The 24,019-nt window shown below is 37.8% G+C and overlaps 1 protein-coding gene across 2 annotated transcripts in view; it reads left to right on the top strand.

Annotated features, from left to right (window-relative positions):
- The window catches only part of nalcn (sodium leak channel, non-selective), a 76,445-nt gene that overhangs the window by 41,873 nt on the left and 10,553 nt on the right, over positions 1-24,019 (top strand). Inside the window, exons 18-32 of one of the 2 annotated variants that reach the window (XM_020712912.2) lie at positions 13,988-14,118; positions 15,523-15,664; positions 15,921-15,994; positions 16,901-17,002; positions 17,113-17,182; positions 17,329-17,420; positions 19,247-19,369; positions 19,585-19,641; positions 20,914-21,034; positions 21,127-21,258; positions 22,523-22,690; positions 22,913-23,017; positions 23,345-23,451; positions 23,663-23,783; positions 23,869-23,967. In XM_020712912.2, the coding sequence (XP_020568571.1) occupies positions 13,988-14,118; positions 15,523-15,664; positions 15,921-15,994; positions 16,901-17,002; positions 17,113-17,182; positions 17,329-17,420; positions 19,247-19,369; positions 19,585-19,641; positions 20,914-21,034; positions 21,127-21,258; positions 22,523-22,690; positions 22,913-23,017; positions 23,345-23,451; positions 23,663-23,783; positions 23,869-23,967 (1,644 nt within the window). Of the gene's footprint in view, positions 1-13,981; positions 14,119-15,522; positions 15,665-15,920; positions 15,995-16,900; positions 17,003-17,112; positions 17,183-17,328; positions 17,421-19,246; positions 19,370-19,584; positions 19,642-20,913; positions 21,035-21,126; positions 21,259-22,522; positions 22,691-22,912; positions 23,018-23,344; positions 23,452-23,662; positions 23,784-23,868; positions 23,968-24,019 lie in introns of both variants that reach the window. The other variant, XM_004081445.4, reaches the window with a different exon arrangement.

A 24,019-nucleotide genomic window follows, 5' to 3' on the forward strand; every position in this document is an offset into this window, starting at 1 on the left:
TGCCCCCCTCATTCTCTACCTCGCTGCACGCGCTATTCTCCTCTCTCTCACACACGCGCGTGCGGCCGCAGCACATACACATCCCCATTCCACAACTGTGAGTACAGACGATCCTGGCTCCATTGCCTTCTTAAAATGAAAAGATATTCATTGTGCTGGCTCCTTCGTGAAAATAAATGTATTAATGCAAAAAGAGCTCCACGGTTGACAACACTGTTGTTGACATCCATTTTTAACGTTAGCCACTTCCGCAAACAACGAGTGACGTCGTTCACCGTTGAGTACTCTTCTGCCCATGCGGGTCACTTCTGGGTCATTTTACTTTCACACAGGAGATCAAAAAAGTTCGGATTTAATTGGAAATGTGAACGGCCTTGCAAAAAAATCGGATTTTTTCATAAAATCGGAATTGAGCATTAAACCCTGCAGTGTGAACGTATCCTTAGTTGGAGAGCAGATGAGAAGCCTTGGGTTACTTGATGTTTCTTTTTTGTTTTTTACTCAGATAACTAATGGAGGTAATAACTATTGTGTTTGTACATTCGGTCCAGAAAACACTTGGTTGGCAAAGTGTGGTGTTTGTGTCCCCAATTATGCCCTCAGGTTTTTCTCCAAGGTTGTATTTAGACTGGAAAGGTTTGTTGGTCCAGATCAAGTTCTGAACCTTGTGTTTGGTCTTTAATCAGACTACCTTTCATTGGACATTTATGTTTCGAACCAAAGCTTGTAAACAAAAGCAAGTTGCTAAAGATCTTCTCAGTCATTATAAGGGCGGGGCAAAGAAGTGACCAGAAGAAGTCCGACGCTTTGCAGTCCTTGTCGGGATAGTTCACTTGTTTAAACTTTATATTTCGCTGACCAATTCGCAACGTCAGGTACAACACTTTTTACTACTACCAGTACTTTGGTACGGCGACGGCATGCTGCAGGGCGGTTACTGAGGAGACGGCGAAAGGTATGCTGATAAGGGCTTATGACAAATAAATTGTCAGGGAAATTGTGAGAAGCAATGTGTGTCATGTTAAAATTTGTTTTAATGAGCCAAATGTCAATGAGTTCCTGGTTCCATGCCAGGCTTTGCTTGAGAGTATTCAGACGGAACATTTTTCTAGACTACCTTGCGAAACACTTTTGTGTTTGGTTTACTTAAAGTGAACCAAATGTGTCTTGTCTGAATACATCCTAAATGAAAATAAGTCTACTGTACTTGAATGTGACCACTCATGTTAGTAAAAGGGCAGGTGCCAGTATCGGCCGATATTTGCATATTTTGTGTTTATTGGTATCGGCCTGATATTTAAAAAATCTACCGATATTCTTCTGACTGTTTTCAGTCTTTCAGGCATATTTATATGAAAGTTTTAAAGTGAACTTGTTCCAATAAGATCCTTTGCCTGTATGTCAAAAACGTCAAGTACCATGTGATTGTCCAGTAAAAGAAAATTTGTGCATTTCTAATAAAGAAACAAAATGGAAATCTAAACTTTGTGTTACTTTAGACCCTTAAGATCCGGTATCGGCAAATATCAACTATCAACCACAGTTGCAGGGGAAATATCGGTTACTGTATCGGCTAAAAAAGTTACAGTTAACACTTTATTATAAATTGCGATGGAATAACATTTCAAATGTTGAAATTACACATTATATTTAAAGGCATATATTTTTCAAAAATGTGAATTATAGCAATTTCTTTTTTATTTACTAGCATTTATTCCTCCACTATCAGTCAGAAGCTCATTAGCTAAAATATCCACACATACTCACCTAGAACTCTGTATACTTCCATGGCTTACTGGCAGGTCTCAGCTTTTCTGAAAGGATTTCTGCCCCCTTAGTTGAGTGATTAGGTGCAGCCACTGTAAAATTGCCTATTTTATAGGTGCTTCAATCATGGATACAGAGACAGACCATAAATAAATTGTTGATGGTTATTACTGTGCTATAAGGAAAGGCTTGAAAAATCCTAAACCTAAGTTTGTGTTAACAGAAGAGTACAAAAATAAATCTCTGATCAAATATTTTGTTTTATATATCTATTTATTGCTTAAATTTGACTCACTTTGACAACTGTGATACATTATCAAACTGGCAGGGATTGATAATGTGTTTAACTCTTTCAAACTACATGATCAATGTATATTATGCTTTTAAAAGTATCAACCTTGACCCTAGATCAGGGGCACTCATTATGACGAAGTGTGTGACAGTAGATCGCGGGCCATACAAAATAAATTGACAAAATATATATTTATTTTTTCTTAAAAGCCTTCAGTGAATAATCATCCTCACCGTGAAGTATCTCACTTGATTGACTTACAGAACGGCCAATTAAACATCCTTTGAGATAGACGTCACTGCACGTGTGTTTAACTGCACTGTAACGCTGAGCTGCACATTCTGTTGCTATCGTCAGTCGGCCCAGCTGTGGGCCGGGTCCACAGTGGAGGGCTACAGCGGGCCGCTGGAGCGTATATTGAAGCCCAGGCTAGCCCACGTGCAGAGTAGAGTAGCGAGCAGAGTAGGGATCTTGTGGCTTGCTCAATGTATATTCTACATAACAAACAGGATCTAACCTTTTTTTGTCTCCTCCTTATTCATAACAATTTGAAAAAAGAAATACCAACAAACCTAGTTTTAATTTTAGTTTTACTTTATATATCCGTATCAAAAAATGACTTTAAAAACACCAAAACCCCTATTTTCACCAGAATGGGTGTTTAAGTTTAAAACCTGTAAGGTTAAACATTTAATGGAGTGGCTTTTTCTGACCAAGAGCATTAAAGTGTGTCACATGAAATGAACCCCATGTGAGGGTAATGTGTTCAGTGGAGCACTAAATCAGTGTGTGTGTAAAAGGCACAAATAAGCATTGTTTCTTGGAAATCTGCTGTTACAATAACATCATAAAAGGCATGCAGGTAGAAACATCCATCATTGTTCGTAAGTCGATTGCAGCCCGGCCTCCAGGGGGAGTGACCTGCATCTGTCATCTAGGACAGACCATTTGTCTTAGCGTTGTGTTTCATGTGAGAGCTGGAATCAACAGGGGTATCACGGAGCCTTGTGGCAAGCTGCAGCTCTTTGCCTAATCCTGCTACGTTCTTAGTTTGTCTGCATGACAAATTCTGATGTTTGAAAATCGAATATGGGATAAATCAGTGCATGGTGCCACGGGAGAACCAAAAAATGTATACTTTGGGGATTTCCATTCATTTACCTCTTACGTTCCCATCACAACCCACACATAAAATCCCATCATATAATGACTGATTCCTAATGATCCAGGAAGAGAGAAATTTGGGGTTCAGCTTATTAAAAACTAGTGTCTTTCTTCACTGGGGAACATGGCACTGGAGTTCATTTGGTCCACACGCAAATACCCCACAATCATTTAGATATACTTTTTTTTAGATATACTTTTTGTCTTTGTTGTATATGGAAAGCTGCTAAAATCATTAACATGAATAATATATATGTATCTCTTTAGATTAGGTTTGGTTCAAAATTTAATGGATTGAGGCCTCAGGTAGACATCTGAGAACAACAAAAGTGAAGGAAGGGGGAACAGGTATGCACATCTTCATCAGCACAGTAATACACACCCTGCCTGCAAGGTGTTTTCTCTCTGCAGCAAATGCACTGTACATTTAAAGACATACTCCAATCATCTTTTGATCTATTGTAAAAGTGTTCCCAGGAGTCTTTTATTTATGATCCTGCTGTTTTTAGCCAATTTAAAAAAAAATAAAAACGGTGTTGTTTTTAGGACATAGTTTCTGCAGAGCGGCAATAGTTCATTGGAAGTTCGCCTATGATTTGTGGGTGGAACTGTTGACGTAGAGTAAGCCTGCCCCCATTTACCATCATCCATCTGTTTACATGCTCTCCTGCTAGCTTATAGCTCCTTACAATCCCAACCGAATATTACTGATACAACAAAAATGGTGAGCAATGTTGGAGCTGTCCAGCCGTCGAGTTTTGAGCCAGATCCCAGCTGAGACGAGGAAAACAAAGACGTGCGTGGATCTAATGGTCTTCAACCGGATGCATCAGAACATATTTTCTACGTAACAAATAACGTTTTTTTCAAACTGCATTTTTTCGTCTGCTTCTGATTTACAACTGTTTGAATAAAGGAATACTCAGAAATATAGTTTTAAACTTTATTTTCTTTAGATATGTCCTCCATCATCACAAAAAATGCTACAAGAACATGTTAAAAATAAAAATTTAATTTTTAATCAGAGTGGGTCTTTAAAGAATAAAGTTGACTTTAAACAGAAAAATTGTGCTCCAGTAAAACAATTTAAGCTAGTGCCCTATAAATATCAGCCTCCGCTTAAATATGGAGTTGTGTGCAGTGACAGTCATTCTATTCAAGTATGCATGAAAAAAGACTTTAAAGAGGTTGTCTATAGAGGTTACCTATTTTTGGTAGTGTATTGGCTTGATTGCCTTTGTGCAGTGACAGACTGATGGCCTCTACCATCCAACAAATCAGTTCTGCCAACAGAGCAATGCAAGACCAGAGGGAAGAGCAGGAAGAGGTGGTGGGGAATCTTTATCCAGCACTGGCAGTTATCAGCTAAATAAGAGAGGCTGTTTACCCCTGAGGATAGTGATAAAAATGATAATGTGTGTTTGTGTGTGCGTGGTATGAAGTTTTGGCGTTGTGTTACATCCCAACACACCCACAGCTTTATTTAATATGTTATAGCCTGTTTGGGTGAGAACGGAAGAGTCTGGCAATCAACGGTCCTGAGGCCAAGTATATGAGTCACCAGAAGCATGTTTGTTTTTTTGTTTTTTGAAAGAAAATTCTTGAACAAATCGGAGAATGATGTTTTGCAGTCACCCAAAATTCATAGATTCTGTCAAATCCATTTTTAATACTTTGTTCAAATGACTTTCCTATTCATTTTGTGAGTATAATACTTTGTGCTTTTGAAAGGAAAATACATGTTTGATACCACTATTAAATTAATTAGATCATATAGCTGATAAGTTTATACAAATTTTACTTGTGAAAGCTTGTAGAATAGTTTATTACCTGGCATGTTGAGTTTGAATAAAATGTGTTTTATTTGGTGAATGTTGGATTTGTTCATCTTTTTTTTCTTTCTTGTTTTTAACAGCCACAAATCAAAACCCATGACCGACCTCAAATAGGTTGCTTTAGAAATTAGATTAAACACTTGGAATTGCACAAATGAGGCCCAACAGCTTAATTAAAATAATTTCATTTCACTTAGCTCTGAGGTTTCGTCTTTGCCAAACAGCGTTTAATACTGAAGATGTTTGTATTATTTTCTCCACTTTTTCCAGAATTTTTCCTTCATGTTTTTCTTATAACCTTTACTGAAAAAAGTGAAGTGAGATATAAAGAAAACCAATTTCTTTTTTTCTTCTTCATTTTCTTTTGCAAACTGTTTGCCTACAAAACCAGGTTCACCATAGTGGTACAGCAAAGTGGCATCATCCTGGTTATGTCATGCTGCGTTCAAGTTCTGTGGGATGTTTTTGACTGTTTTACATATTATATTATATTATATTATATTATATTATATTATATTATATTATATTATATTATATTATATTATATTATATTATATTATGTAAGGGTTAATGGCCGACAATGTGTGCGTTATTACTTTTTAACGCATGCCGTGGAAACCTGCTTCCGCGAAGTGCGTTAGAAAGCAATAACGCACACTTCGAAGGCCATTAACCCGCTTATACCATGGTTACTTACAAAAACAATACATATTAACCAGTTTTTAGTCCTTAATTCTTGTTTTTTTCCGATTTGGATCACTTTCTCACAAAAAGCGGACTATGTGTTACGTGATGCGGCCGCATCACGTAACACATAGTCCGCGCCACGCAGCACCACCGCTGCAGCACCACCGCTGCAGCACCACCGCTGCAGCACCACCGCTGCAGCACCACCGCTGCAGCACCACCGCTGCAGTCAAGATTCAGCGATATAAATATGCCGATCGTCCCGATGGGTCGAATAAAGCATCACTTCAGAGGGAAAGTTCTCCTCTTACCGCTTGTTTTTGTCCAAATGATGAAGCAAAAGGTTGTTTTAAAGAAGCTGGCGCCGTGATATAAAACATTTAAGCTAGGTGACCGGAACTTCTTTTTTCACCGTGCGGTTATCGGGTTTTAATGCACACCCAGCAGCCAATCAGAATCGAGTATTCAACCGGACCATGGTATAAATTTTGTTATAATATAATATAATATAATATAATATAATATAATATAATATAATATAATATAATATAATATAATATAATATAATATAATATAATATAATATAATATAATATAGTATAATATAATATAATATAATATAATATAATATAATATAATATAATATAATATATTATAAATTATGTTCTACTTCTTTTTAAATTTGGTTCAGTTATGACCAATGTAAGGATCCTATCTAGCCAAAGACCTACTTTGATATATAAAAAGTTTTTTTTTTTTTTTTTACATGTTCTTGTGGCATTTGTCTGATGATGGAGGACATATATAATGAAAATTAAGCTAAAAAAATACATGTTGGAGTATTTGATCATTTAAATCGTTGTGAATTAGGAGCAGACAAAATATGCTGTTTGAAAAAGAGCTTATTTATAGCATAGAAAATACACTGGATGGGCCACAAGCTCCCAGCTCCACACCAACAGTCCCACCCACTACTCAGAGGTAAAAATCTAACTACTGCCGCTTTGCAGCAACTGTGTCCTTAAAAATAACACACTTTTTTAGATTTGGTCTAAAATGGCATAATCATGATTAAAAAACCTGGTGACACAAAAAAGGACTGGTGACACATTTTTACAATGGCGTGGGTCTTTAAGACCCACATATTCATTATTAGTCTACTGAATGATTTTACCAGTGGTGCTTGTGTTCATAACCTGTACATCTCTCTGTGCTGCTAAAGTCTAACAGGATTTAAGGTCTGGTTTGACATATGATGACAGACAGTTGGTCTTGGATCCCTAAATTGTGTTGAGGTTAAATACAATGGTGACGGGACCACATGCACATCCTTGGAGAGAAGCATTGTGGGGATTTCAAGAGGCGCCAGACGGTTGGGGTGATTTGACACAGAGGTAATTAGATTGATGTAATGTGTATGGCATGTCATATTGTAGTAATAAAGAAAACCATGGCAATCATGGAGCCAGGTTGTATGTTGTGTTAGATCTTTCAATTTGTTTTGTGTCATAAAATGAGCATTGTGTTATCGCCCTTTGGATGTGGAAAGAGGGAGGTGACGTGAGCAGGAGGACAGTGAGAAGAAGATGAACAGCATGAGTAGAGATTAAAGGTGTTTGCATTGGCATGAATAAGGTGAGCAGAGATATATGAGGCAGTGCTGCTGTTGGTGTCTGATGGAGGCCTTTTATGGCCATGACTTATTTATTGTGATATGAATTCATCTGCAATGTTATTATGTGTTTAAATCTGACTTAGCAATTGGTGTTTTTTCTGTCTGCACTGCAATGCAACGTCTGTTATTTTCCAAATGCCCCACACTAAATATTCATTATGCCCAGCAGAATTCATTTTGGTCAAATGCATTAAGAAGGGATTGCATTTTGGCCTTCCAAAGATTTCATTATTTATGAATTAAACTAAAAGCCTGCCCTCCATTTGTGCGATTTAATAGAGCGAGGACTTAGTTCAGGATTTAACGGAGGACAAGGAATGAGAAGAAGGCTCTGAGGGTAGAGAAGACAGAGCGTACTCCTCAGAGAATCCTACCACAGTGTGTTCTTATCTCGTCAATGTCATTCCCAGGTTTCTGCAGAAGGAATTTCCGGGTCCTATGTCTCTGATAATACTAGCACCAGTGCACACAGCAAGTTAAAGTCCAAAATGTCTTCTCAGGCTTTTTTTTTTTTTAATGGGCAGACAACAGCTAAAGTATCTTCTATAATGTAACATGAGTTTAGTCAAGGATCTCCAATGAGCACTTCATCAAGAGAGTTTCATAAAACTGTCAGGCTTTGGCAGATCAGCAGTAAAAACAGGCCAAAATGTGGCAATCCAGCACTGTCAGCCACCAATCATCAACTCTTTATTCTCTGATGATGCAACAGTATGGCCCTCTTGAAAGCTCCACAATCAGTGAACTGTTGGACGTTTGCAGTCACTTCTATTTATGGCATGCCGGTGAGGCACAACCGTAAATGCTCCATCCTATTTATAATTTTGTGAGCGATTTGTGTTAGAACAAAGTCACATTATTAATAAGAAGGGGACTAGTTATTGTGGCAAACCTGGCTAGAGGGGGGTTTGCAGGGATCCCGGGAATGGTGGAACAGCATGAACAGCATGAGTAGAGATTAAAGGTGTTTGCATTGGCATGAATAAGGTGAGCAGAGATATATGAGGCAGTGCTGCTGTTGGTGTCTGATGGAGGCCTTGTCTGATGGATCAACTGAATGTTTTTGAAGCTTTCAACCCTACTTTGTGGTTTCTATTTTTTTATGTGTATTTTCTGAGAAGTTGAGCATGGCTAATTTCTGAAACAAATCGATATTCCTTTCACTTTACAGTTGTTTGATCATAATTTCTCTTGAGCTCATAACTAGTCTGGATAGCAGAGGTTTATAGTTGGTCTTACAACAGTTATAAAGCATGGCTCATTACCCAACATGTCTGAGAAAAGGGTGAGCCTGCCAACGTGTTCTCAGCCCTCCTTCCCCCTGGGTGCTCAGCTCCACTGACTCTTAGCCATCAGGAAGATTGTGAAAAATGGAGCTTCAAAATATGTCTCTTGGGTTCTTTAGAAACCACAAGTTTTTCTTAATGCAAATTCCTTTTATTTCTGCTTTGTCAGCAACATATTTCATGATTGATTACTCAACATATAAGGCTTTGTCCTAGTACTAAAATATGCAGACACATTCTCAAAATTGCTGTTGCCCAGATGTGTTGGTGAGTGGCAGGCTGTGAAGGCTGAATGGGAAAAATGTTGATGACTGCTTGTACATACTCCTACAGGCGTTTGGCGGATGTGTGTGGGTTGTTTCTTTGTAGGCGGCTCTTCATCAGTTCCTCATTGTTCCACTGGCTAGCCTCACAAATAATAATTTGCCTTGTTTGTGTGTCTTTGAGGTACTTCACAGGACTAATCTGAGTTTACAGGAATGAAAAAATAAAAAACAAACTATGCAAATGCCTGCTGGTGCTCATCCTTTTTTTTCTTCCTTGCAAAATACTCAAGTTACCATATGTTGACAACAATTCCTAAATTATGTATTTTTTAACTGTTTGGAGGATCATTTGATTAGGGGCTGGGCCGTTGTGAATATCCAACGTTTGACTTTTTTCCAACTTTGTCCTATATACTTAACCTCATTTTTCCTTCCTGACACCCTTTTTTCATAAATGTAAAATGTTTGTAAGATATTGGTAAATGGTCAATGGCGTATTCTTATATAGCACTTTTCTACCTTCTTCAAGGTCCAAAGCGCTCTACAGTCACAGACCCATTCACTCATGCACACACATTCACACACTGATAGCGGCTACGCTGCCGAACACTGGCGCCTACCGCCCACCAGAGGCAAGGTGGGGTTCAGTGTCTTGCCCAAGGACACTTCGACTCATGGGCGTGCAAGGCGGGAATCGAACCTACAATCTTACAATCATGGGTCGACCCCCTACTGTTGCACCACGGCCGCCTGTATTCTAAGGGTGTCAACTCAAACAAAACCCAATGCGATACTTTTTCTGTTAATATTAGGGCTGTAAGGATTTGGTTCAACAATGATATGATTCAAATCGTAAAATATAACATGAGACTAGTTTGATGTCTGATTTCTTTTGATGTATCCCACATGTGGTTAAAGAGCATTGTTTAAATAATTCTTTATCCCAACCCTTTTAGTTGTTTTCACATATTTTTTGTTTTTTATTACCATTTATTACCAAATCTGTCATTTCAGTTCTAGCTGCTTTCATTTCTTTCCTATGCTTTCCTTGAGCTCGGATCAGATTTGCTTTAAGGCTAAGTTATAGAGCTTTTTTCTTCTTTTTCTCATTCGAGCCATGGTCAAAAAAGCTGTGGAAAATCCAGGGAGGGAAGTTCTCTAGCTCAGCAGAGCCTGAAATTGTCTTGAATGGAAGGAGAAATCCTGGCAGGTCACCTGAATGGGTGTCAACGGAAAACACATTAGTCTTGCTTTCATTGTCACACTGCCGGACACTAAATCTCATCTGTGACAGGCACACTACCTTTTAGGATTTATCCTCCTCTCTTTGCAACAGAACTAAACATCTCTGCCTGAAATGCCACACACAGACATGCAAACAAAATCAGGGTTTCTAACAGTGGATTCTGAGCACATTTATTAGTGAATTATTGTCAACTAGTATCCATCAACTAGTGACTGACCTCAACTTAAAAAAGTCATGTTTTTTAAAATTTTGTTAAAGCCACCCTTATTCCATTAAAAACGTCTTTGTTGCATCCAGTAGTTCACATTCAACATTTGACCTTTAATGTAAATGGTAATTATTATTATTGCCAACTCTATAATTTGACTGTGAAAATTAAATTATAGAGTTGGCAACCCTATTGGTTGGGTTTGTTCTTGTGTGCATTGATTGGGCGGATGGGGAGAGCTTAGATCTTACGAAACAAATCTTTTTTTTTCTTTTTTTCAGCTGCTTTGGCACAAACTGGGAATGTTTAGCTCCAAACCTGCTATCCAGTTTGCAAGATGCAGTTTCTTTGGGTTTCTGTTTGGTCAGCAGTTATGTGAAGGGTTGTTCTTGTCAATAAAAGATCCATTGGGATGCTGTGCACAGCTCTGAGTTGGCTCATCACTATAAGCCAAGTCCTTTTTATATAACATTGTGAACTGTGTTATTGATCCATCGATTCAGATTTATTGATTTTGATTGTCTGAAAATTCCACCGATAGAAATAAATGGCATGTAAATAAATCCACATAATGTATAATGTTGACAAGGCCGCAGTTTTATCCTGGAGACTGTTAAATTTTACATGAACCGATTGTTGAATAGAGACATTTCTCCTGCTTGTTTGTGTGTTCCTATTGATTGAGTTCACATATACAGAAATGCATAAATAATCTTACATGACATCTTGTTGGTGTATCTATTTGCTTGTTGTGCATCTTAACAGCCTAGCCAAACACTGTGTACACACAACGATGCAAGTTTTACACACTTGACATCTACTCTAAAAAACGTGCGACTAACCTGCAAAATCTGCTAAACTTTAATGTTTATAACAGAGACAATAAGACTTAAACTTGCAAACAATAAAGGCAGGGTTACCTTAATTCTCCATTTAAAACCAAACTGTATGTCGCCATTGAACCTTAGGGAACAGGAATCATTGCGTCCATACAGTTCACGGATATGTACGTTGAAAGTGTCAAACGTGGTGTGCAAAATTTAGCATTTTATTTAGTGTTTTACTACATTACAGTAGGCTCAGTAGAGGCCTACTGAAAGGTTTTCTTCATTGTTACATTAGCAAATTAAAAATGAGATTTTTCGGAATTTTTAAATTTTAGTTTTTGTTTTGTAATACACAAATCATATATTGAACCAAAACAAAACCGTTTCCCAAAAATTGAGGTTTGAACCGAATCATGGTGAAAGTGAATCATTGCATCCCTAAAAAAGACATAAACCACTTTGTAAATTGCAAAATGATTACTCCTAAACACTGTTGTCCATTTATAGGCATTGAGTTAGTATTGGTCATTTTAATGCAGTATATATATATATATATATATATATATATATATATATATATATATATTTATATATACCTAGCAGTAGCAAAGCATGCCAAACATACATCTGTGTGCTCTTCTTGCTTACAAACAACTTCCCTGCTTAAACTGCTTGTTTTTGGACCATATTTTATACTATATTAGCTATACTATATTTGCCTTACTGCTTTTAGCTTTATATGTAGACATTAACTTCATTTTACAATTTTAGCTGTACTTTGACAGAAGAGCTTCAGGGCAATACTAAGCCAAATTATGTTCAGTGCAAAAAACCCTTCTGTTCACATAATCCTTTGAAGATTGTTGTAATTTTGCTTATGGAGACAAGAAGGTTTCTCCCACTGACTGTTTATGAAAACTGGACTGAGTAGAGTGACGTCATCCATAGAAAATGGTTGTCTTCTGGCTCCAAAAAATTGATATCGATTCAACTGCCATTTTTTTGCGGTACGGACACCGACATGTTGAAACCAGAAGTAATTGGTAAGCTGTGATTTGTCTGCGTCATTTTAAGTCAACATTTCTATGGCAACCTCTCTCAGCAATTAAGACTGAGCTTGTTGGAAGTCCCAAACCACACCACTTGAAAGCGGGCTTGGGTTCATCTGTTAATAAAATATTTCGAACGTTCAATGTGAGACCACCTACTTTATTGAGGCACCTGATTAGCCAGTTTATAATTTGAATAACTGCACTTAGGAAATGCATGTCATCATGTTCTAAAATAAGATAGCATAGCAAGAGTGGCCGTTCTGATAAATATAATGATTGAACATTAACTTTTTATTCGAGGTTTATGGGATATTGGCCTCTTGGAAACAGCAGGTACTTCCTATTTGGAAGGGGGAGGAGTCACTCAGTCCAGTTCTCATAGACAATTAGTGGTTTCTCCTTAGAGTCCTGCTATAGACACCATTCCTACCGAGTATGTTTTTCTTATAGCTGACTGTGAGGGAGACATTCATTTGCTTTAACACAGCTAAAAAGGTCTTTTTAGGACTCTGCAGACTATTCTATTTGTAACGATGTGCAAGACAGAAGACTATTTTATAGATGTTGGGAAGTTGCTTTCCATTGTTGTAATAAAATCCACAAAAATATATAATAAACTTTGAGCTTATATTTATTTGTGAATCTACTGTGCATTTTCAACGACCACAATCTTTTCCAAATTTAGTTTTCCTGGTTTTTCTATAACCCGCGTCTATCTTAGGAGTCAGAATACCGACAGAAAGCTTAGACAAGCAGATGCTGCTGCATAATTTCTACTTCACGGTATGCCACTCACCCACTCAGGGTGAAAAAGACGCTCTTACATTTTTGTCTGTTAGTGGAAAAAAAAAACGAATAGAGACATTTCAGCTTGTTTGTTATGTTCAGCTTCTTATTCTGAACATATATTGCACACAGTGAGGTACCAACACCCACTGGCATTAAAGGGGAAGAGAAGGATCCGAAGTGACAGGAAAACATTTGCTGAGCCTAGTCAATGTATTTCACAACAGTTACCTACATGACTGATAAGCAGTCATTCTCAATTGCTCCAAATGTAGTTCACTTGTGGGCCTAATCTGCAATGTATCAGGGGTTATCTCCAGGCACCCAGACAGCCAACACCTATAAGGGAATATCAGTCAGCTTCTGCTATATGTGATTAAATGAAAATAATTGCCTCTATTGCCTTATTATAATTTTTTTATCCCCTCATTGTTTCCTAATTTGCTTAAGCCTGTGCAGCCGCACATGATTCTGTCTCTTTTTTTTTTACCCATAACCACTCCAAAGTAATCTCTTCTTCTGCTCTTTTGTTGCCATCTACCTTCATTTATTTTTTAAAAAGTAAGTGCAACCTCATCCTAAACATGGTGGTCTTGTGTGTTGTATTTGTTGTAGTCAAGGGTCTTGCTGCCATCAACAGGCAGAAAAATAAAGCTGCACTCCTTCACCCAGCATTTTTCATCTCCTAACAACCGATTTGGTTTATAGCAGTTTATCCTTCCAAAGGTAACTTCCCATGCCCTCTCAAGACCTCCCAAGTGACATTAACCATCTTTTGTGTCTTGGTTTAATCCCTATCTTCGTCTCATCACTTCATTAGAGTTGTACTGTACTGTCTTATCCTGATACCTTGTAAGGGAACTAAACTGATTCTCATCTTGTCTTTGTTAGCTCAAGCAAAGTGAAGCTAACGCTGACACCAAAGAGAAGTTACCGCTACGACTCCGGATCTTTGAAAAGTTTCCAAACAGACCTCAGATGGTGAAGATATCCAAGCTCCCATCAGACTTCACTGTGCCTAGAATCAGGTACACACTTTTATTCACACGCATCCATTCATGTGGGGGGGGGGGGGGGGGTGTATACATATCTATATATATATATATGTTTTTATACATCTAAACATAGCGTTAATGCACTATTTTAGAAAAAGATCCAATTCCGAGATACACAAACAAGTTAAGTCCATGTCACACAGCCACTATGAACTTTTTGCGCTTTTTCCAGGTATGACATTTCGGTCTTTCATAATACATGCGTGATATGCGTAAGTGTTTCTTGCGTTGCTTATTCGTCGATGTGCGCCGATATCTGTCGAGGGTTTCGGCCGACGGGTCTTTACGTGAATTTGAGGTGTTCAAAATTTTTGGTCGGTTGAGAATTAGGCTGTTAATGCGAATTTTTACGTAGTTTATACGGAATTATTGCGTTGATCCCAATTGTTTGTGGCTTTCCACGACCATTCATAGAAAATTTCACCACAACCTTTCTAACTTTTTTCATGTATATTCATGTATGACCAACTTTTATCCGTGCAATGTGCGCAAATCTTAGTAGTGGCCTTGTGACACAGCCTTTATCCACAGTTCCCATAGCATCATACATACAGCTTTTCCTATTTATAACACTAGTTACAGTATTTATAGAGGTTCAAGCATTAAAATGCTGTTACTGATTGGAGCACAGCTGTTTTTATTTCCCTGTGCAGTCCCTCATTTGGAGAAGGTACCGTGTCCATATATACCCATTAATTAACCAGGAAAGTCCCATGGAGATCCACTGATCTCTTTTTCATGGGTCTCCTAGCCAGGAGGCAAATTACTACATAACCAAAACCAATGTATACAATTAAAACAGTAATATAATGTAAAAACAACATGTTAGTGGTTTCATATCCAGGTACAATGGAATTGGAAGACCGAGACAAAGTTGTGAAATGGTAGTTGAACTGTCCTTCGCAGAGAATTCCTGTCAGTAGGTTAGAGTTATCCAACATAAATTTGAACACGTGCAGAACCTGGACTGGGGTATTTGTGTATAAAGTATTCCCAAAATCCAACACAGGAAGAAATGTTGCTGACACAATTCTTTTTCTTCTATGGAAATAAAAAAAAACCATAGAAGTGTTTCTGAAAAATAAATTAAGCTTAAACACAGCTTTTTAAAAATAGAATTAAATTTTAAAAATAGAATTAGGGCTCAAATGCCAACGAACCATCAGATAATCTACCCAAATAGTTGAAAGCTCTTTAACTGAGCCATCAGGTGCCACAATAGTGGGAGGTGTTTTTCAGCTTGTCTTTTATTGGAAAACATTATTACTTTAGTTTTTAACTTATATATTTCAGTGATGCAATAATTAAATGTTGCATTTTAAGGTGGAAAGCAGCAAAACTTAAACCGAGTTCATTACTGTTTCTTTGGTTTTTAAGGGAGAGTTTTATGAAGCAGTTCATTGATCGCCAGCAGCAGGACACCACCTGTTTGTTCCGGCGTCTCCCCTCTGCCTCTTCCTCTTCCTGTGACCACTCCAAGCGCTCAGCGATTGAAGACAACAAGTATATTGACCAAAAGGTACTTTGAGATGTTTTCCTCATTTACTTTTCCATTAAACAGCTCTTGAGGACCACTTTCTTTTTTCTTCTTCTGTTATAGCACTTCTTAAAAAGTGAAGCAAAATTTATTTTTGTCTCTTTAGTGCCCAATGTAGAAAATTGGCAGCAGCACTGTTCAAAGGCTTGAGTCATATAATGGTTAGGACAAAGTGTGCATGGTATGCTTTAAGATACTAAACCACATTACTATAGACTCTCATAATTTGATGTCTTAGCTTCGCAGATCAATATTTAGCTTTCGAGCACGCAATCTTCTGGAAAAAGAAACTACAATCAACAAGATTCTACGGTAAGACACAACCTAACCGCTCTTTTATGTACATTTTCCATCAATTTAGTTCACTTAATATGTGCTTGTAAAATAAACTGCAGATAAGTAGCAACTGAAACTTCCAAATACAAGCATTTATTATTTTATTTGTAAGGATAAGAGCATTTTCAATTATTCTAAAGCTTTTAAAGCTGTGCTTTTAATCTCCAAACATGCTTATTTTTTGTCCAGCTAATAAAATGTGGCATAATTATTTTATTTTTTTCCAAATCTTTATTTGGCATTTTAAATCTTCTGTGGTGAAGTAAAGATGCACAGTGTCATGCCTGTGTTTGTTTCACACACACTCACAAAAGCACCAACACCCCGACGTCAGGCTCATCTGCCGTTTGGATGAAGTAAACGGTTAATTTGCTGTTCAGCATGGCAGAGCTGGCACTAAGTGCAGATTAGCTCGCTGACACAGTGTCCAATCTCCACCTCCCCACCCCCTAACCAATATTCTGTCTGTCTTTGAGCTAGACAGCAGATCAGTAGTCCTGGCACGTTCTGTCTGGCACGCCATCTTTCACACAAGCGCACAATTAGGCTGAAATATTGACACAAGCTAGCACACGGTCTAGCATAGATAGGTATTTGCGTCTGCTTATTACTAATAAACAAGTGATCGTTCAGAGTTGCCACAAATGATTCAAATAGACAAGCTGCTGGTGTCTGGTGTCATGACCTCTTCTCTGGGCATGTCTCCACTGTTTAGTAAAAAAAAAAAGCAAAGATGGGGTATCACAGTGACAAACAATGTCCCTAAAGTTATGGGGAAACACAGATAAAAGTTTGGACGTCACATGGAAACGTTATCTTTCTATTTTTTGCTTTTAAATGTTATTGGAGTCCTCCAGTCGCCTTACATCTATAATATTTCAGGGCTTGTACCAGACAACGGATGCTAAGCGGATCCTTTGAGGGCCAGCCAGCCAAGGAGAGATCCATACTCAGTGTGCAGCACCACATCAGACAAGAGCGCAGGTCTGACACACAAGGGCCGATCTTTTATATGTCAGCATGTAATTATGCATTCATGTCCATCCTAGTAAAAAAGGTTAATGCTTGAAACGTCTGCTTTTACCTGTCTGCAGATCTCTACGACATGGCTCCACCAGTCAGAGGATCAGTCGAGGAAAGTCGCTCGAGACTCTCACCCAAGATGTAAGCACCAAGTCAAACACTTGGAAACATTAGGTTTTGGATGCTGGCATTTTTTCATAGTATCAGTTCTTCACACTTGCATATTAAGTCATATGGGCACAACAAAAAACATGATACAGTACATTTTTTAAAATGTTTTTCCATAGCATTCCAGCACAGTGCGCTACCGCAACGCCCAGAGAGAGGACAGTGAAATCAAGATGATCCAAGAAAAGAAAGAACAAGCTGAAATGAAAAGGTATTTCCTCAAAGATCTGGAAATATTTTACAAACATGTATTGAAATTGGGGCTGTCACTGTTAATGCGTTTATGCCATCGATTCATTAAATGATATTAGCATGTTGGTATTTATTAACGCAAATTCGTGAAACAACCGTCTTCCGCTTTGAGTTGGATGATCAGGCTTGCGTTAATTTCTGAAAACACACACTTCGTCGGCTTTTTCCCACTTGTGTGATGTCACTTAATAAAAAAATATTCAACCGATTTTTAGAAATGTTTTCTTGTTAAAAGCTGACTATTTGATGCGTTGTGCGGGCCATTGTCACGGTAACACATCAATGCGCCACTGAGTCGGCTACTGACATCGACTGCAGTAGCAAAGGAAAGTGATGGGTCTGTCTATACATATCATCACGATAGGTTTAATAAAGCATCAGTTCAGAGAGAAAGTTGAACTCTTATTGCTTGTTTTCGTCCAGATAACGAAGCAAAAGTTTGTTTTTATTAGAGCTAGGTTGAGAAATTGATTAATCAATCTGAGTTGATCCAAGCCTAAAAAAGTAGAGATTGATCTTTTATGCCTTTCTTTTTCCGATGACCTAACGCATAACAGCAGTTGAAAATATGTTAGCTTGATGCTAACGTATAATAGAATTTCCCATAGGATGGCTAATGCTAACACTTATTCAACCTAAACATACATTGCTGACATAGGCTACGTTCACACTGCAGGCTGAAACGACCCAATTCCGATTGTTTTGTCCCTATGCGACCTGTATCTAATCTTTTCAGACAGTCTGAACAACACAGATCCGATCTTTTCAAATGTGACCCAGGCCACTTGGGTATGTGGTCCTGAATCCGATACGTATCCGATCTTTTCAAATGCGATCCCGGTCTGACCGGCCAGGCCACATGTATCCGACCTGTACGTCATTGATACGCTACAAACTTCACTTCCTCGTCCGTACTCTTAAAATCCAGGGCGCTAGATATTCCCACACTACTATATCGTTCTTTAGTAGTCAGGGATTAGGGAGGTAAAACAGACATAGCCTACGCCTCTGTTTTCCTCACCCGAGCTGGTATCTGGCTCAAAATTGTACAGCTGCATAGCGTCATTATTGCTCACCGTTTTTGTTACAGCGGTAATGTTAGATTATTATATGTCAGCTACTGTGAGAGCCTGTAAGCTAGCAGGAGACCGTGTAAACAGAAAGTTCATTAATGGGTGACAGGAAGGGGGGTGGGTTATCCCTGCTTCAACAGTTCTGCCCACAACTCAGAGTGGAATTTCTAAAGAACTCCTGCCGCTCTGCAGAAACTATGTCCTAGAAAATAACACAGGTATTTTTTTTTTTTTTTTTTTGGCTAAATACGACATAATTATAATGAAAAAAATACACTGGGAACACTTTAAAATACATCAACAGATAATCAGAGGAAGTCTTTAAAAAAACAGGCTTTAAATTAACTGATTGCAAACCAAATCACATGACTGGAAGTGAATGTAGTCACATGTTTCCTAGTAAGAACATTAATGCAACATACCAGAGAAAACTGCTTGAATTTATGTAACTTGAGTGAGATTACTTTAGCCAAAACTACTATCACACAAAGTTTTAGTATTTGTGACTTGTATCTGTAGTATCTGTGGCATATGTACCATTAAATAAAGGAAAAAAGGTTCATTTGAAAACAATTATTTCTGAAGTTTTCAAATGTGATATCCAGTTGTGTTGTCTTGTGCTACTTCAAAAAAACTATCAACTTATCCTATCAGAATGATTGACATGTTGTTCATACTTCTGTGCTTCGTCTCCCAACTTGTGGCTGAGTAGGAAGGTCCAGGAGGAAGAGCTGAGGGAGAACCATCCCTACTTTGATAAGCCTCTCTTCATCGTGGGCCGTGAGCATCGTTTCAGGAACTTCTGCCGGGTGATCGTTCGGGCTCGATTTAATGCGTAAGATTGCTTCAAGTGCTATTGCTTTTAAAACCACCTAAGCAAGTGTTTGGAAAAAATATTCAATACATTTAAGTTTAGCTTATGAAAGAGAGATTATAATGCACAATTTGGCCAAAAAGAACAAAAAAATGAAGAGAAGCTACTTTTGTTTCTAAATGTGTCGTTTTCTTCCATAACCATGACTATTTGGTGTCATGTCAATGTATCTTCAGATCCAAAACAGACCCGCTAACAGGAGCAGTGAAGAACACCAAATACCACCAGCTGTAGTAAGTCTGATGAATTATTGATTTTCCTCCCTCCCCATTGATCTTTTCATTTTACATCTGTGGAATGCTGATTAACTCTGGAGCTTATTACCTTCCTGCTGTGCTTTCTAGGTTGTGGTAAGGAATAAAAATGGTAAAGTGCAGTGCTATCCCACCTATATGAAACTGAATCAGAGGGAGAAATTAATTGGCACAGATCAGTTGTTCCTTGATCAAGTGTTGCATCCTCTTTTTTTCCCCTTCCCTTTTTTTTAAGACTTTTTTCTTTTCCTGTTATTTGTCTGCATCTCCTTTTTAGTTTTTTTCGTTTTTTTCACGATTGTTTTCTAAAATGCTGCTGACTATGTATGCCTTATGATCACAATGCCAAGACCTGCAAACATTAGCCTTTCACTTCCTTAATTGAAAATGCCTGTTTGACAAATTCTGAAACTAAGGCACTCTTATTAGATGCTAAAGTTGCTCACTTTGAGTTAAGAAAAGCTTTTTTTATCAGAAAATAAATGAAAACCATTTTAACTATAGAAAAACACTAGATGGCATTGGCTTGCATGATATAAGTAACTTGGACAAATGTGAAAGCAGAGTTTGTGTGCATTCAGACCCCACTGTCCATGTCACTCACTAATTATACAGCCAAATGTGTATCATTTGGTCTATTTAGCTTCCAAATCTTGTCAGAACATTGTTTATTCAAAATATCATGCACCGGTAACAAATTCAGTAGAAATGCTCAGACTTAATTCAAATTTAACCAAGGTAGAATGAGTATACCATTCATCAAAGCACAACACAAATGTTTCTTTAGCACATTTAATCACATCTTTAGTTTCATATCAATTCAAATTTTGTTTTGTTTTTTTGTCATGAATTGTATGTAAGCGTATTGCAATAAAAAAAAAAAACGATTTTCAATCTAATTTCTCTGTGTTAAAAAAAACCACAGGAATTATTTTTATTCTAAAATAAAGTAAAGAACTACAAACAGGGCGCACACTTCATCTGCTCATAAAATTATAGCCAATTAGAGTCAGTGAAAGTTAAAAATCTGGATCCTATTTGTAGAAAAACTACGGCTATAACTCATTTTCTGCATCATCACAAACAAAACTAAATAGTTCATAGCACATAAACTAAACTTGTATGGCATAGACACATTATGGATTTTTTTTTAAACAGGAGATCTTTTTTTATCTTATTTTATTGAATACAATTCTCTTCTACACAATTGAGCTTTTGAACATTATTTTTCCCGTTGTGTGTCCTTCTTAGTGACCTCCTGGGCTTAGTCACCTATTTGGACTGGGTCATGATTGTGGTGACCATCTGCTCATGCATCTCCATGATGTTCGAATCTCCCTTCACCAGGGTGATGCAGGTCCCCACGCTGCAGGTATAAAAACAGCAGACAGATTGATGGGCCCACGACTCAGCGTGAGGATCGTGAGCGGACACATTTTACTAAAGCCATTATGTCTGTTTCAGATCGGGGAGTATGTCTTTGTGATATTCATGAGCATTGAGCTCAACCTGAAGATCATGGCCGACGGTCTGTTCTTCACCCCCACAGCCGTCATTAGAGACTTTGGAGGAGTAATGGACATCTTTATTTATCTTGTAAGATCTGACAACATCATTTAAACTGAACTAGTTTAATGTGACATGCTGTAAAATTGATTTATAACTCTTGTGAAGTCTCTTTCTTTACCATATAACACAGTAAGCCTGGAAAATACCAGGTAGAATGAATGGAAAATAGTTCATCTTTGAAAAATATGGAGAATAAAATGTAAACATCTACTTTTCTGTTTGTAAAAAGCAAAATCTTTAACCTTTTTTCTTGGAAAAGCTAAATGAAGAATAGTTTGAGACCCGTTGGCTGCTAATCTCTTATTATAACTGAGCAACATTCTGTTAATGAATATAGTGAACGGAGGGAGGTGCCATGATCCAAGGAGACTGAACCTTCTCTAAAAATACTTTAACACCTCCTAGATATTTCTGTTAACAATTTGTCACCAGATGTCAGAGCCTAGTCAAGTTTTAGCCTACGGCAAATATTTCACTGGGAGGCAACAAATCTCGACCAGACAAAAGCTGAAGGAAGGTGATCAAACTTCAATCTGTTTACACTTCGAATCCTATTTGAACACATTTCTTGCCAGCAAGATTAGGGCACAAATTTACCAGATTATACAAATGGGTTGTTTTTGTTTGTAAAACAGATGTTGCTCATGTAGCACAAGTTTTGCTTTCTTGTAAAAACTGTTCACGTTTTTTTGTGAGCTATTGAAGCCCAGATGAAATGCAGTCACGCAATAAACACAGTCAGTTATTCGTATTCAACTCCATTCCCACAATTATACATTCCAATGTTGTTTTTGTTTGCTAAGGGAATAAAACTTCTAGAATCTCCTATAATACTCTGAACTTCATTAACATGTCGAATTTCATTTCTATATCTTTCTAAATGGCACATCAATGATCTTGCGGTTTTGCTTCTAAATATAGTTCATTCATAAAAGCAATCAATGAAAGGCGTTAAAAAAAGGTGCGAGTGGGCAAGTTCACAGTTAGCTAAAGGAGACACAGGTGGTTGAAGAACAACTCCAATGAAATTTGGCATGTTTAACATGTTATTGTAGCTGTTTTCTCATGATGGAGGACACATATAAAGAATATTTAGCTTACAATGGCATATCCATAACTAATAGACCACTGAGAACGCTTTAACAATTGATCAAAAGATGATTGGAGTGGGACTTTAAACATTAGGCCATGCTGTTTTTTAATCTACATCATGGTGTCTAGGATAAAGATGTATACTGTTTTGTTTTTTTATTGCCTCTGTTTAGTGTTTTATGTGATCCCCCATCTGTAGGTGAGTTTGATTTTTCTGTGCTGGCTTCCTCCCGACATCCCCCCGGAGTCTGGAGCTCAGCTGCTGATGATGCTGCGCTGCCTGAGACCGCTTCGCATCTTCAAGCTTGTGCCTCAAATGAGGAAGGTCGTGCGGGAAGTTCTCAAAGGTTTCAAGGAGATTTTCTTGGTTAGTGCTCACATGAAATTCTTGTGATTTTATTTGTTTTTAAAGCTTTCTTTAATAGAAGGCAAACACCAGAGTTGACCATTGTATTGTGATTTTAATGCATTTTCCTGTTTTGTGAAGCACTTTAAATTACTTTCTGTACGAATTGCGCCATACAAATAAACTTGGCTAGCCTTGCTTTGCCTAGATCTGCCTTAAACCTTCCCCCTCGTTTCCCTGCAGGTTTCCATTCTGCTCCTCACTCTCATGCTGGTGTTTGCAAGCTTTGGAGTTCAACTGTTTGCTGGAAAGCTGGCCAAGTGTAACGACCCAAGTATTATACAGCGGGTACTGAAGTATAAACTCTGCATTAACTATCCTGTCCTTCGCCTTTTATCAGAGCTGACTCGGAGCTTCCTTTTATGTCATTTCTTGCAACACCCAAAACGTTTGAATTGTTTTTTGTCATATTGCATTGAAGAAATCTTGATTAGGAATTGTAAAGGTCTTTTAGTATACTTACAGTGTTAATTTTAAGTTAAATATTTGTTGATAATACAATTTTATTTGTAAGGACAAAAATTAGAGAAACTAAAGAACATTTTTTTTGTCCTTAAACTGATCTTTGCATGTTTTTGTTTTCTTCTTTTCTGTATTGCTGTTGATCTGTTACAGGAGGATTGCCACGGTATATTTCGAATAAATGTTAGCGTTTCCAAAAATCTCAATTTGAAGCTAAAGCCTGGAGAAAAGAAACCTGGCTTCTGGGTACCCAGAGTCTGGTAGGCCTCTTTCTTTCACATCCATCCAGTTTCTCACAACAGTTTGATGCTGGTAATGCTGTTTGACATGAATGAAAACTAGCTTACCTGTTGCTTTGTCAAGGACAAGACTCACTCTGTCAAAAAGCGACTTTTTTCTTTTCCTGATCTTTACATCAATCTCTGTTTTGTGGTTGTCGAGGCTAGAAGCATTTGGTTTTTCCTTTTCAAGGGCCAATCCTCGGAACTTTAACTTTGACAATGTGGGGAATGCTATGTTGGCTTTGTTTGAAGTCCTGTCCCTCAAAGGCTGGGTCGAAGTCCGAGATGTCATAATTCATCGCGTCGGACCGGTACAGATCCCACTCATCTGAACTATTGAAGTGACTTTTCTGCATCTCACAGAGATGACTGTCCATCTTCTGAACTTGTTTACAGATCCATGGCATCTACATCCACGTTTTTGTCTTTCTGGGCTGCATGATTGGACTCACGCTCTTTGTAGGTGTGGTCATTGCAAACTTCAATGAGAACAAGGTAACGACATCACATGTATTATGCAGCTAATCCACAGGGCTGTCAGTCCTTA

This window comes from Oryzias latipes, chromosome 21 (genome assembly GCF_002234675.1).
Source record: "Oryzias latipes chromosome 21, ASM223467v1".
Lineage (NCBI taxonomy): Eukaryota > Metazoa > Chordata > Actinopteri > Beloniformes > Adrianichthyidae > Oryzias > Oryzias latipes.